The sequence below is a fragment of the Callorhinus ursinus genome, unplaced genomic scaffold (genome assembly GCF_003265705.2).
Source record: "Callorhinus ursinus isolate GAN/ISIS: 27379988/994484 unplaced genomic scaffold, GSC_fseal_2.0 scaffold9, whole genome shotgun sequence".
NCBI lineage: Eukaryota > Metazoa > Chordata > Mammalia > Carnivora > Otariidae > Callorhinus > Callorhinus ursinus.
Window position 1 is genome coordinate 58,018,907 of NW_027397071.1, and position 15,050 is coordinate 58,033,956.

The following is a 15,050-nucleotide window of genomic DNA, read 5'->3' on the forward strand; positions in this document are numbered from 1 at the left end:
TTCCTTGAGGGCTGGGCAGAGTCAATTTCATATTTGTACCTCCAACCTTGTATCTCTAGTCTGGTGCTCAGCACATGGCAGTGCTCAGCAAAGGTTGGGGGTTGCCTGGGCACGGGGGGGGTCTGGAAAGAGTAGAATGGGCCAAAGGGGTGGAGAGAGGAGGAGCAAATGGGAGATCCGAAACTCTCCATTGTTAAGTACTGTTTGCACAGGAGAAATGACCGGTAATGTGAACTGACACGTGTGCTCGGGAAGGCCGGGGAGGAGACTCGCCCAGTGCCTGCTGCCCGCGTGGTACCTCCACGTAGAAGGCAGTGGCAGTGATCTTGTGCTTTTCGTCGCCTCGCTCCAGGAGCGGGATGAGCAGGTAGAGGATGCGGCACAGCTCCTGGCACGAGTAGTGAACCATGGCCCTGGGGGTGAGGAAGGGTGAGCAGCCTCAGGCTCTCCAGCCCCAGGGGATCTGCTGGGGGGTAGGAGGGCCTGGCCTGATACCCTAAACTCTGAGCAAGTCCCAGGGTCGTGGGATCGAGCCCCGCATCGGGCTCCCTGCTCCGCGGGAAGCCTGCTTCTCCCTCTCCCTCTCCCCCTGCTTCTGTTCCCTCTCTCGCTGTGTCTCTCTCTGTCAAATAAATAAATAAAATCTTGAAAAATAAATAAATAAATAAACTCTGAGCAAGTCAGAGGCACCTGGGTTCCTGGGTTCCCAGGATTTCCCACTTGGATAGGACCTCAGAGGCCATCTAGTTTAACTGCTTTGTTTTACAGATGGGGAACCTGAGGCTCAGAGTGGAAAAGCTTGCCCAAGAGCTCAGAGCATACAGCTCTTTGCACAATGCCTAGAGCATAGTAGGTGCTCAATAAATGCAATTGTATCCTGAGACCCCTGGGGACAGCACCATCCTGGGCACTCAGGGTGCAAGGTTAAGGAACAGACTGTTCCTGCGGGAGCCACATCATTGGAATCAAGGTGCCGCTTCCCAACCCCATGGGAGGCTGTGTATGGGGGCAATGGAAGACCCCAGTCTGGGTCAGCAGGTCATCTCCCAGCATTGCCACTTCCTGGCTGTGTGACCTTTGATACACAGCTGTCCCTCTCTGGACCTTGGCATCCTGCTGTGCAAAATGTGGTCTGATAATCCCTGCCCCACTAGTCAGCATAACCTGTGAAAGCTAACCTGTGCTGAGCCCTTCCCATATACCAGGGGCTGTTTAAAGTACCTTAACCCTCATCCTAAACCCTGGAGATGGGTCCTATTATTATTTCCACACGACTGAAGGGAAAACTGAGACACAGAGAGGGGCAGGAACTTGCCCTGGGTCACACAGCTGAGAGGTGGTGGGCCGGGACTCGGACACAGGCAGACCAGCCCCAAGGCCACACTCTGAACTACTCAGCTATGCCACCATGTCTGTATGAGTGTAGGAACTAAGGTCCCCATACAGTAAGAAAAGGTGCTTCGTAGGGAAGCTAAGTGCCCTGCGGTTGCCAGGCACTGTCCCGGCCACAGTTAGTGCCCACGGAGGGTGCGGCCACCCACCGAGGCAGACCATACCCTGCCGCTTAGAGGAGGTGATGGACTGAGGGAAGGGTCTTGCCCAGAGAGAGATGCAAACCCAAGTCTCTCCCTCCGCCCACCCCCTGCGCCAGGCTGTCCCAGCCTCACCTGGCCAGCAGGGACACTCCCCGGTGGTGGTTCTCCGCCTGCTCCAGGAGTTCCCAGCCGCCCTGGTCCTCCAGAAAGGTGGCCTCATACGAGCAGCCCATCCTCAGCAGCAGGGTTTTCACCACTTTGACCACCCAGCTGCCGAGACGAGGGGGCTGAGACCTCATGCCCCCCACCCCCACCCCCCCGCGGGCCAGGCCTCCCTCCAGCCAGCCTCCCATCTGGCCAGACAAGCTTCTCTGGGCTGGGCTGATCGTGAGGTAGCAGTCATTGGTGTATCCACCAAAAGCGGCTTTTAAAAAATTATTATTAGCTTTGAGAAAGAGAGTCAACAGAAGCAAAATTCCGCCAAATGGTGCTTCATCCTCCCTTTTCTCCTGGGTCCGTTTCCCTGGAGGGAGAGGTTGGAGCCAGGCCTCCCCAGCACCCCGGGGCCTACCTCCCTCTCTCCCTCCCTGGGTGTGTTTGTGGGGGGTGTGTGTGACTTTGCTGGTCCAGGACTGTAACTGACAGCATATGTCTCAAAGACCGAGGGAAGGAGAGAAGGAGGCAGGCTCCAGGTGTTGCCCACCCTAAGAGTCTGGAGCTTGCCCTCCCCAACTCTCCCTTCCCTCACCTATTCCCTCCCCCACAAAAACTGGCTGAGTAGCTAAGCTAAGATTTATATGTTTTCATTAGGAGAAGGAAGGTTCTACCTTCCATGTCAAGCATCAGCACCTTTAACTAAGACCAAATGAGCCACCTGTGTAATGTTCTCCTCCGTGACTTGACCACCCTCCTCTCCCAGTGCATCCCCATCTCCAGGGGCAGCCAGTCACCTTCTCACCACCTGGCTTGGGGACAGCTCTGGGCTCAGGAACTCTGTGAGTTCCTGTGACTTAGAGTGACGTGACTTAGAGGTTTCAGCTTTTACCCAGACCTCACCTACCTGCTCCCGGTGTGAGCAGCTGAGGAACTCGGAATCAGGCTAAAGCTTTTGGACACAGTGCCGCATCATTCCTAGTTAGGTCACTCCACTCTTCCACCATTTCCTTGATCAGGCTCCAAATTTTAACAAAAATGACACTACCCATCTTCCTTCCTCCCCACCCGACTCCCAAAGATACACCTCCAGGAGCCCCAGACAAGGTCTTCGCTGCTTTGTAAAAAGGCAGAGGTGACAGGGCGGGGAGGAAGGCTGTGGGTGGTGGTGCAGTCCCTTCGGCTCCCCCAAATGCCCACTCTGCAAGCTTCTCCACCCTCACGAGCACCAGGGGAGTCAGAGGTGGTGCCATGGCCTCGGCACGGGGTGTCCCGCTGGGAGGCGGGGTCCTATTTGGTCCTTCCAACACACCTGTGGGGCAGGAATCGCTTACCCCATTTCATGGGCAAGCACACCAGGCTGCCAAGAGGTTAAAGTGGTTTACCCAAAGGACAAAGCCCAAATGATGGAACCAGCACCCAAATCCGAGACGTTGACTTCAAGCCCAGCCTTGCAACTGCTTGCCCTCGGCCCCTCAAAGGGTGCCCCTCTGAGCATCCCACACAATAGAAGCCAAAGAAGAAAAGACTGAGAAACTTGACCGCATACAAACTTAAACCTTCCGAATGGCAAAGACCATAAAATAGTTACTGGTTAAGTGGAATACACGTGACAAAGAGTTAACATATATACATGTTAATATATATGTTATATATATTTATATTAATATATAAAAAGCTCTTACAAATTAACACACACAAAAAAATCTCAACAGTCCTATATAAAATTGGGCAAACGTTGCTCACAGAAAAGGAAACACAGGGGCACTGGGTGGCTCAGATGGTTGAGCATCCCATTCTTGGTTTTGGCTCAGGTCATGATCTCAGGGTGGTAAGACGGAGCCCCGTGTGGGGCTCCCTGCTCAGCACAAAGTCTGCTTGAGATTCTCTCCCTCTCCACCCCCCCCCGCTAACACGTGCACTTGCTCTCTCCCTCTCAAATAAATAAAATCTTTAAAAAAAGAAAACACGAAGGGCATTTCAACCTCAACCTCAACCATAATAAGAGAAATGCAAACCAAAATGACAGCCTTTTTTTTCAACTTTCAGATCAGTGAAGATATAAATATCTTCTGTTCCACTGTGCTGGCCAAGGTGTGGGAGGCGGCCATTCTCACACCCTCCTGGATGCGGTGGCCTCTGGGGGAGGCTGTGTGGCAAACTGGGTGCTTGAGGGGGTACTCAATTTTCCCCTTCATCATTCACTGGTCAAGAACATTTTCCACCACATATCCCTGTCCCAGCTCACGATTAAAATGCAGAAACCCTTTGAGGTGCCCAGTCTCCTTTCAGGAATTTGTCTTACATTGTACAATCACATGTGTGCATAAAGACATATAAACGAACTCACTGAAGCTTTGTCTGTAAGTGCAAAGTACCTAAACCAAGAGGATCCTGGTTAAATAAGTTATGGTACATTGGAATTCCACTCAGAGGGATAGTATGTGGCTGTTAAAAATAATGAGGTGGCTCTATATGTATGTTCTCCTAAGATATAGTATATTAAAAGCAAAAGTGTATAACTGTAAAGTACGCTACTACTGGTGTAAAAATAGAAACAGAACCGTGTGCTTATGTCTACATCAACCACCTGTGGAAGGGTATGAAAGAACCTGGTTGTTCTGGGGAGGCTCACTGGGTAAGGAGAGGAAAGGAGACTCACTTTTAATGCCTTTTGAGATTTTTACCCATGTGCATGCATTACCTACCCGGGTTAATAATTAAAAATAAAATGGTGAGGGGCACCTGGGTGGCTCAGTCGGTTAAGCATCCGACTCTTGATCTCAGCTCAGGTCATGATCTCAGGGTCACGAGTTCAAGCCCAGCATGAAGTCCACTTAAAAAATAAAATAATAAAATAAAATAAAAGACCTCAATGTGAGACAGGAATCCATCAAAATTCTAGAGGAGAACATAGGCAGTAACCTCTTCGACATCGGCCACAGTAACTTCTTTCAAGACACGTCTCCAAAGGCAAGTGAAACAAAAGCAAAAGTGAACTTTTGGGACTTCATGAAGATAAAAAGCTTCTGCACAACAAAGGAAACAGTTAACAAAACTAAGAGGCAGCCCACGGAATGGGAGAAGATATTTGCAAATGACATTATAGATAAAGGGCTGATATCCATGATCTATAAAGAACTTCTCAAATTCAACACTCAAAAACTAATAACCCAGTCAAAAAGTGGGCAGAAGACATGAACAGACACTTCTTCAAAGAAGACATACAAATGGCTAACAGACACATGAAAAAATCCTCAACATCACTAGCCACCAGGAAAATACAAATCAAAACCACAATGAGATACCACCTTACACCAGTTAGAATGGCAAAAATTAACAGAATGAAACAACAAATGTTGGCGAGGATGTGGAGCAAGGGGAACCCTCTTACACTGTTGGTGGGAATGCAAGCTGGTGCAGCCACTCTGGAAAACAGTATGGAGGTTCCTCAAGATGTAAAGAATAGAGCTACCCTATGACCCAGCAATTACACTACTAGGTATTTACCCCATAGACACAGATGTAGTGAAAATAAGGGGCACACACACCCCACTGTTCATAGCAGCAATGTCCACAATAGCCAAAACGTGGAAGGAGCCAAGACGCCCTTCAACAGATGAATGGATAAAGAAGATGTGGTCCACACATACAATGGAATATTACTCAGCCATCAGAAACGATGCATACCCACCATTTGCACTGACATGGTGGAACTGGAGGGGATTATGCTAAGTGAAATAAGTCAAGCAGAGAAAGTCAATTATCATATGGTTTCACTCACATGTGAAACATAAACAATAGCACAGAGGACCATAGGGGAAGGGAGGGAAATCCAAAGGGGGAAAAATCAGAGAGGCAGATGAACCATGAGAGACTATGGACCCCGGGAAACAATCTGAGGGTCTCAGAGAGTAGGAGGGGGGAGGGGGTAACAGAGTGAGGGGTATTGAGGAGGGCACGTGTTGTGATGAGCACTGGGTGTTATACTTAATAAATCACTAAACACTACATCAAAAACTAATTATGTACTATACAGTGGCTACCTGAACATAATAAAAAAATAAATAATAAAAGGTGGACCTTGGATACAAATCTAATACAAATAATTTGTCTAGGGAGGGAGGAGGAAACATGAAATTGTGAGCTCCTTGGGGGAAGGCTAATTCATTGCTGTTGTCCAGCACCAGGCAGGCCTGACACACACACCACAGCAGGTGCTCCCAAATAGCTATTGTGCAGATTATTGGCTCTCCTAAAAATACGTTACTGTTTTCTCTTTTAGTCCCAAAGCTAATCTCTAGCGGTTGACTGCCCTCAAGATTTTAGGAAGGGCCCTTGCTAGGTGGCCCTCCCCCAGCCAGGGACAGCAGGACATACCGCACGGGTACGAAGAGAGAAGGCTGAGTGTCCTTCTCGGCGTCCTTGCGGAAAGCCATGCGGCTGGGCAGGTGGAGACCGATGTGGTAATGGACCTGAATGAGCAGGGCCAGGAGCAGCTGGGGGTAGATGCGCCTCACGCGGCCCACGCAGCTGTTGACCGACAGGAGCTCACACAGGCCGCTGGCTGCCTGGGGACAGAGTGGAGGGCTGGCTGGAGGCTCCTGGCAGGGGCCTAGGCTGCTTCTCTAGCAGGTTGGACCTGGATCTTTGCTCTTCTCTGGCTCAAACTGGTAGAGCCCAGATCTCTCCACAGCCCCCCCCACTGCCACTGCACCCCAACTCCTGGCTCTGTGGATGAGCCCTACACCAGAACAGTGGCCTGCCTCTCTGGTGTTGACACAACCCTGGAAGAATTGGGTGGAGGGCTCCTCTCCCACCTTTTGTGAGGTGGAGTCTTGATCCCATTGCGAAGGTGAGGAGACGTGCACGGAGGGGTGGAAGCACAGCCCTGGTCACCTGGCCCTTGGGAGCAGAGCTGGGACTGGAACCCTGGCTTTCAGACACCAACTTCCGCATGCCCTGCCTCTTCCTCATTCTTAACACAGGCACGGGGACCATGGTGGGGCACCAGTTGTCCCCTCGCTTTGGGCCATTAAACCAGGCCACCCTCACTGCCTCCCCTGGTGCCCAGCAACCAAGAGAAACAAATCCCAGCCTTGAGTGGGAGCCAGGGAGGCCCAGTCCTGGACACTGGCACTCCACGCCTACTGATCACACCCTGCCTTTTCTCTCCACGACTCCCCACACCGGGCGTCTGAAGTCCCGGGAACTTGGCTTTATTGGCATTTGGCCCACCATGCTCCCTGGGACCCGACGGGTGCCCACCGTCCAACCTCTCCACCTGCCATTCATCTCTGGTCCTGGCCTGGGCCCGCCTCCCGCCCCGCCCACTAAGGCCTCTCTAACTGACAGGAGGACAATGCAGGGGCGGGGTCACGAGATTGGATAGCTCATTCTGGCCCCACCACTCCCTGGCCGTCTTCGGGCTTCGGATTCATTCATCCTCTGTCAAGGGGGGCGGTCAACGGTCCTCTTCCCGCCAGCCCCACAGTGTGGTGGAGAGTGAATGAGGGGAGAGGTGAGAATGCTTTACAAAGAAGTGACCAGGATCTGTGCTCCCCTGCTGCGGGCCCAAGGGAAGAGCATTTGACTGCGAAGTGACAGAGCCCACGGCATGTTCCCAGGGAAATAAGTGACACAATGAGGGCTGGATGAGAATGATGACTGGCAGTTATTTACACTTTACAGCCTAGGAAGCCCTTTCACAAACACTATTTCAAACTCTTCTTCTGAAAAGGGAAGATAGACAAGGCAGGACTCATTACCGCCCATTTTACAGATCAAAATACCAAGGCTAGAGGGGAGGAAGTGATTGAGATTATATAGTGAGACAGTGGCAGAGCTAAGATAAGCCTCGTGGACTCAAAGCCTTCATGTTTTTCAGTAAACCCAAGACACTGATTGTATCCGAAGAACACGATCTGTGCTGTAGAGGAAAGTCTCCAGTGAGGTGCCATAGGGCTCTGCTCTCGGCTCAATCTTGCTCACGTTGTTTATCAACAGCATGAGATAAAAATTAGTCCGGGCGGTGTGTATGCTCAAACTGTACTTGAACAAAAGCACAAATGAGTGACTCAAGAGCACACGAACACACGCTGATTGAGAGAGGAGAGGATGAATGACCGAATCAGGGAAAGAATGGAAGTTCATGCCTTATTTGTAGACCCCAGTGCTGGGGGAGAGAGGCGGAGAGACCCAGTGGTGAAGCACAGGACTCAGAGGAAGGAGATCTGGGCTCGAGCCCTGGCCCCACCACTCACCACCTCTGTGACCTTAGCTAAGGCCTGGGATGTAACTGAGCAACAGTGTCCACCTCTGTAAAGGGGTTACCACCCGTGCCTCCACCCACCTTTATTCGCTTCCCTCCACCAGAATATCTTGCTCTCTGCTGAATCCCCAGAATTCATGAGCTTGCCTGGCACATAGGAGGTGCTCAATTAATGCTGTTGAATAAATAGTCCAGCAACTTTTTTTGAGTATCTACTACGTGCCTGGTATTTGTCAGACATTGAGGATGTCACGGTGAGCAAAAGAGGCTCAGGCACTGAATCCGTGCATCTCACAGATTACTCAAATGACCCCACGAATTGGTGTCAAATCAAATCACAACTGGGGTAAACTCCTCCAAGGTAAAGTATGTGGAGCAGAGTGTAATATGCACAGATTTGATCATGTCAGGGAGATAAGAGAGGGCTTCCCTGAGGAGGTGATGCTTGAGTTGAGAGCTGAGGGATGAGTAGAAGTTAGGTTAGCGGAGAGCAGTCAGGAGGGGGAACCACACGTGCAAAGGCCCTGTGACAGAGAAAGCATGGTGTGTATGAATTTCTGACAAAGAACAAGGCTGGAGCCATGCAAGTAAGAGGGACCCTGGAGTGTGGTAAGGCCCGAGAGGGGCGCAGGGCCTTGCAACACAGGCAGGAACACTGTGTTATTCTCAAGGGTAATGGGAAGCCATTGAGGGGATTGAGAAGAGCAGATGTGCATTTTCAAAGATTTTTTGGCTGCAGTACAGATTGGAGGGGCTGGAGTGGAAGCAGGGAGATGAGCAGGGGTATCATCCACCTGGCTAGGGCCAGGGTGACAACGACAAGAGGCAGAGAGAAATCTGTCCCTCTACCCAGTCACCTTCCTGCAGTCAAAACCTCCTTTCCCTCTGTGTTCCCAGGGCTGACCTCGGAGCCTGGCAGCGAGCATGTAAACATGTTACCTCACTAAATGAATCAATGAGGCACCTCATTTTATCCTCACAACCACCACATAAGCCAAATCTCCTCATTATCATTCCATTTACAGACGCAGGGGCTGAGCCTCAGGAGAAGTGACTTGCTTGGGTCACAAACTGGTACCCGTAGCCAAGCCTGTTCTCAGACCCAGGTCTGCGAGTCCCTTTCCCGGGCTGCCGCCCTCCCTGTAATAAGCAGCAGCACCGTGGCATCCAGTGGGTCACAAACAAGAGCCCGGAGACAAGAGCCCAAGCCACATGACTAGTCCCTGGCAGAGCAGGGCACTAGGAGCTGGGCGTGCGGAGCTCCGCAGGAGGGGAGGACAGGGCGGCCAGGGGGTGGGCAAGGCGGGTGCTCACTGCGAGGGGCACAATGGAGGCCCGGCCCTTCTTGGTGAAGGGCTTCTCCTTCAGGCTGCTCAGGAGCAGGTCCAGGAGGTCTCGGACATCACAGCTGGGCTTGCGCAGGGTCAGCTGCCTCCACATCTCTGCGCCATTGCTGGGGGGTCGGGGGGTGGAGATGGTTAGTGGGGACCAGGGCGCCTCCCAGGGGGTTGGAGAAGGAGAAGGGAAGATGCCATCAGAGTTCCATGTGTGCCAGCGAGGAATGGTCCGGAAAACACTCTCTAAGAGGCAGGGGGCTAACAATTATTGAAAACCCCATTTCCCAGGTATCATGCCACGTGCTTTATACACAATTTATTCAGCAAAATATGGAGCATCTGCCGAACCCCAGGCACTAGGCAAATATCGGGGCATATAGATGTGAACAAGATACTCAAGACATTCAAGTTCACTGAACTCTCAAATGACCCTCAAGGTGGGTTATTATTCCCATTTTACAGATGCAGAGTTGAGGCTCAGAGAGGGGAAATCATTAGTCCAAGACATCACAGCTAATGAGCTGCAGAGTCAGAAAGTGACCAGGTCTGGTGCCTTCAAAGCCGGCGGTCATTCCTCTATGCCAGGGGACCCCTTGGGGCCTGGACCTTACATTTGTCACATAATATCAAGGAGCGCCTGCACCTGTCCCCATACGAGGAAGTACTCCAGGCAGGGCAAAGCCTCTGGGCCAGCCGGCACCAGCCGGTGGGCATTCCTATCGACTGTGCGGAACTGAGAGCGCTGAGAGGCCGGTGGTGCGCGAAAGGGCTACCGGAACCCCTTGCCCCTCTGCGTGAGCACTTGAGCCTTCCATTAACTTGCTAGCTCTGTTCCCCTGGAAACCTGATAAAGATAGTATGTCAACTAGGTTGCTAGGCAACATTGCTTATGGTAAAAATGGCCCAATTGGTAAATTGCATCTGGGCTGGCAGGAACTATAAATTAACTATAAGAACCGAAGAGGACGCTGTAGTTTTGAGCTTCCCACGGAGCTGTGACTCTTGGGACTGGGCTTGTCCCCGTGGGGACCCCAGAAGCAAAGTCTGCAGATCTTTTGTAAGAGAGAGCAGTTCTTAGGAGCCATTTCAGCTAGGGCAGCCCCTACCCCTTTCACCGGGGAGGACTTAAGAGTCCAGCTCTTAAGCCCAGAGGGAAGACTAGGGCATCCCGGGCACAAGATGAAAGGAGGCCATCTCTCTCCGGCTCACGCAAGTGCCGGCGTGGCACCTGAGAGCCGGGCCTCCTTCCATCTTGTCCCGGCTCCGTCTGGCCTGCTGCACGGGCTGCCGCAAGGACTCCTGGGAGGAGGAGCCCCTGCCCCTGCTCTGTCCTACGGCCTGAGCGACTCTGATGTCAGGTGTGGTCCTGCCAGTCTTGTGAGTCTGAAGGTTTGGTGATTCCAAGAAGAAACCCCCGGGGGGGGGGGGGCTGGTAGTGTGGCCAGAAAGGGTGAAATTCTTCCAGGTGGGAGCACGGGGACGTGTCCCCCGCCCTCACCTTCCCAGCCAGTCTTCCTGGCCTCTATGAGTGATGCCAACTGTCCCCTACTAGAAGCACAGCTCATCACCCAGCTCAGCACAATTCTGCGTGCACTCTTGTACAACTATCTTAAGGCGTGGGCCATAGACTTGCTGCCTTGTTGTGTTCATTCAAAGGTGTGAGAGTGTTTCCTGGACTGGGAGGCTGCAGCAGTCGGTCTGGTCTCTCTGGCCACAGTGCCCTCTGCCCGTCAGACCACGAGCTCCCCGAAGGCTGAGAGCAGGGGGCATCCTCCCGCACCGTCTAGCCCTGGGCAGGCACTCAGCTTAGCTGGCTACATTGCTTGTCACAACCAGCCATCTGGAGTGGGAAGCATGCAGGGAGTGTTTCCCCTTTTTGCCTATGGAGGAAAATGAAGCCCAGAGAGGACAGGTGCACCACCCAAGACCACACAACAGCTAGAGGCAGAGTCAGGACCAACACTCGGGCCTCCTTTCTATGGCCTCCTTAGAGCTCTGAGCTTGGAGTTGGTCAAATCTGAGTTTAGGTCCTCAGCCTGTTGCTTGCTCACTGGGTGCCGAGGACAAGGAACTTCGCCTCAGTTTCCCCATCTGCAGAGTGGGGTTGTTGTACTAAGGAGGGAAGGGATTAATGCTCTGCACAGACACCCAGCGGTGCTTTGGAAGTGCTTAATGGTTGTCATAAGCACCACAGACCATACGGGAAAGGGGCCAGCTGGGAGGGCCAGGGCCTGCTCTGGGTGGGAGACAGGTTCCCAGCCCAGGATGGGGGCTGCTCCAACCCTCTGAGGTATGGTGGCGGGAGCCCCTCCGTTGGTACCTGTCCAGCGGGAGGGGGCACTTGAGCAGGGCCACAACCACCTCGGTCATGAAGGAGCTGGCCAGGAGGGAGACGGGCAGCAGGGCCACCTCGCGGGCCCGCGGCTCCTGGATGTGGTTCAGCTGCGCGTAGATGCCCTGCATGATCTCTGGGATCTGGGGCACAGCCAGAGCGGCCGTGAGCAGCCAGGTGGCCAGTTGGAGAAGCCAAGGCAGGCGTGGGGAGAGCAGGGAGAGGGGAGGAGGGAGGAGGTGGGGGTGACAGGATAGAGGGGCAGGGGAGAGAGAGAGGCGGCAACAAGAGACAGATGAGGGGGCGGGCCGCAGCGCACCTGCTCCTTCCCTGGGAAGCAGCCAGTGGTCCTCACTGCCTTCCCCACCCCCACCCCCACCCCCACCCAGATCAGTGAGTTCTTTCTCACCCGCAAGTAGGAGGCACCTAGAACTCAGCCACCACCACCCCTGCCCTGCCCCAGTGCTTAGGGGCTCCCTCACCCCCCCACCCTGCCACTGCCAGACGGCTGGTCTCATCCCTTGGGGGTCTCCCGGCTCAGCCCCTGCCCCCAGGGAGCCTTACCACCTCCAGCACCCTGTGGCGGTACCATTCCAGCACCGAGCTGAGCGTGACCTCTGAGGCCAGCTGCATCATCTCCCCGGAGTCCTTCCCCCGGGCCTCTGAGCTGCCTTTCAAGCCTTCCAGGGCTGCTAGCAACAGGTCCTTTACCTGCTGGGGTCCCAGGAAGTCTCCAAACTCCTGAAACAAAGGCACAGAGATACAGACACCCATGGATGGACCCCAAGCGAGCCATACACGGACGCACAGCCACCACCAGGGCAGGCCGTGCAGACTCTGTGCAGGTCCAACCCTTTGGGGAGGAGCTACAGAAGAAGGGGAGACATGGCCCCTGCCCCCAGAATGGGATAACAGGCTTCTGGGCAGGGACCAGAGGAGGAGGGGGTACTCAGGGTGGGCCTGTGTGGTTGGGGAAAGCTTCCTTAAAGGGGACTTGAGCCTGGAAAGATGGAAGCAGGGGAGAAGACATTAGGGTGGGCTGTCACTGCCCCTCTCCCCCGTTCCCTGGAAGGCCCAGAGCTGGTGGGCAGCGGGCGGTCACCGCGATCACGCGCAGAATATTCTGGCATGGGCTGACAGGATTGTAGGGCCCCAGGAATCGCTTGTTGCTCTCATATAGCTCCTCCTTATTGGTCTCTTCCTTATCTCTGGATCCTGCAAGAAGAAAGCCTCAGTGAGGCCTGGCCACCCTATTTTTTTTTTTTTAACTCTTTGTTAAACATAGATGAAGTACACAAATCACAGATAACCAGCTTGGTACGTTTCTACGGAATGAACACATCCAGGTAACCAGCACCCAGGTCAAGAAACAGAACATGATCAGCATCCCAGAGGCCCCCCTTTGCTCTCCCTTCCAGTCCCCTGCCCCCTCCCCCACCCAGGTAACCACTATTCTGACTCCTAAACCCACAGGTTAGATTTCTTGCTATTGGACTTTACGTGGCATGTTCCCCTGTGTGCCTGGGTTTCCCTCAACGTTATGTGGGGGAGATTCATCCATGCTGTTGCAAGGAGCATTGGCTCATTGGTTTGTGGTGCGGCATCATTTCCCATGGTGTGAATACACTACAATTTATTTCTCTCCTACTTCTGATGGACATTTGGGTCATGTCCAGCTCTTGGTGCTGCTATGAACATTCTGGTATGCCTAGTCCGTGCCTTTTGGTGAATGTATGTATACATTTGTTGGGTATGCAGCCAGGAGTGTACTCACCGGGTCCTAGGCTAGGCATCGGTTCAGCCTCAGGGGATGCTGCCAAATGGTTTTCCGTCGGGCCCGACTATGTGCCCACCGGCAGCGCACGAGAGTTCTAGTGGGTCCGCATCCCATCAGTGAGCTATTGGTTTGATTTCTGCTGTTCTGGTGGGTGTGTGGTGATACCTCTTTAAATTGCAACCCCCCTACCTGGCCTTCCCAAACCCCCTTTTCTGATTTGTTTTCTTAAGTGCTCATTATCTGACTTCACTATACGTATCACTTGTTTATTTTGTTCATTGTCTCCTGACAAAGAGAAGGGCAGCTCAACAGGGAGGATTATTTAACTTCATCACTGTTTTCAGTGCCTGGAATGGACCTGGCACAAGGTGGCTTCATATTTTCTGTTGAAGGAAATACCTTTCAGGCTCATTTCCTAAGGCCTGACTGCGGCCTGGCCTGGATCTCCTGGGGTATGCAAGACATAAACACAAGAAAGGGCCATGGAGACAGAGGGGCCCTATGGACCAAGTGTGTGGGTTATTTGTAAAGAAAAGAAAGAAGCTTGAGACCTGGAATCAGAGAGACCCAAGATCAAAGCCTAGCTTTGCTGCTCCCTCCACTCAGGGGGTCTGGACAAACCACTTCACCCTTGAGAGTCTTAACAGTGTGGATCTGGGGTCACCAGATAAAACACAAGATAGCCAGTTAACTGCGATTTCAGATTGCCAGGTCACTCGGCCTCTGGAGCCAGGGAAGTTTAAACAACATGCCAAAGGCCTGGGCAGGGTTGGGACCGCGGAGAAAGGAAGGCGCAGGTAGCTGCCGAGATGGCACAGTACCAGCCCGATGCCGGTGAGCCCATTGCCCGTCCCCAGCTCCCTAATGCTGGGTCTACAGGTTGTAGCCCCTCCAGATTCCAACGTGGGACCTGTTCTTTGTTCATTCACTCAGTAAACATTCACTGGGCACCCACCTGTGCCCAGGCCCAGGGCTAGACCGTGGGAATGCGGTGGTGACAAAGACACAGCCTTCCCTGCTCTCGCCACATTAGGGCTATCACGCCTGCGCGTGCGTGGTGCCATCACAGGAATGTGACGGTGAGAGTCACAGATTACACTTGGAAGGATGAGGAGGGGCTCCAGTGGAAGGACTGCTTAAATCAAAATAGGTTTGCTTGTCGCCTCTGTCCTCTGGGTCTGTGGGGACTGAGGCTTCACACTGGCTTCTGCAGACCCCAACGGACCCTTTGCTGGGCTCCTCCACCTTCTCCCCGTGCCTTGCTGCCAAGGCTCTAGTCCATTCCCAGGCTGAGCACCTGCTCAGAAGGCTTGCCTCGGAGGCACTCCAAAGAGCTTACGTTTCTGGAGCTCCAGGATGGTGTAGAGGATGGTGATGCCGTCCAGAGCCTCCCGGCCAATCTCCTCATCAGGATCCCCGATGCGAAGGATGAGCCTCCCCAGCAGAAGCCCCAGCGCCGGGAACCCCGAGGTCATCTGTTTGTGTCATAACTTCAGGGACTGAGTCTTATAGGTTCAATACTATTATACAGTAATTAGTGAACAGAGCTGGATGGTCTGGCCCCAATAGGAGAGCCCTCTGAAGATGACGAGGGCCACCGGGAACTTCGGGACAGAAACACCGGCTCCCTTAGAGCCAAGAAGAT

General features: G+C 53.2%; 1 protein-coding gene across 9 annotated transcripts in view; it reads right to left on the reverse strand.

Moving 5' to 3' along the window:
- The window catches only part of MROH7 (maestro heat like repeat family member 7), a 47,369-nt gene that overhangs the window by 12,318 nt on the left and 20,001 nt on the right, over positions 1 to 15,050 (reverse strand). For 7 of the 9 annotated variants that reach the window (XM_073896687.1, XM_073896689.1, XM_025871707.2 and 4 more), the window contains 8 exons: positions 14,745 to 14,880; positions 12,731 to 12,843; positions 12,193 to 12,369; positions 11,617 to 11,771; positions 9,274 to 9,412; positions 6,069 to 6,259; positions 1,668 to 1,805; positions 299 to 413 (listed from right to left, as the gene is read on the reverse strand). In XM_073896687.1, the coding sequence (XP_073752788.1) occupies positions 299 to 413; positions 1,668 to 1,805; positions 6,069 to 6,259; positions 9,274 to 9,412; positions 11,617 to 11,771; positions 12,193 to 12,369; positions 12,731 to 12,843; positions 14,745 to 14,880 (1,164 nt within the window). The remainder of the gene's footprint in view (positions 1 to 298; positions 414 to 1,667; positions 1,806 to 6,068; positions 6,260 to 9,273; positions 9,413 to 11,616; positions 11,772 to 12,192; positions 12,370 to 12,730; positions 12,844 to 14,744; positions 14,881 to 15,050) is intronic. The other 2 variants (XM_073896690.1, XM_073896691.1) reach the window with 2 other exon arrangements.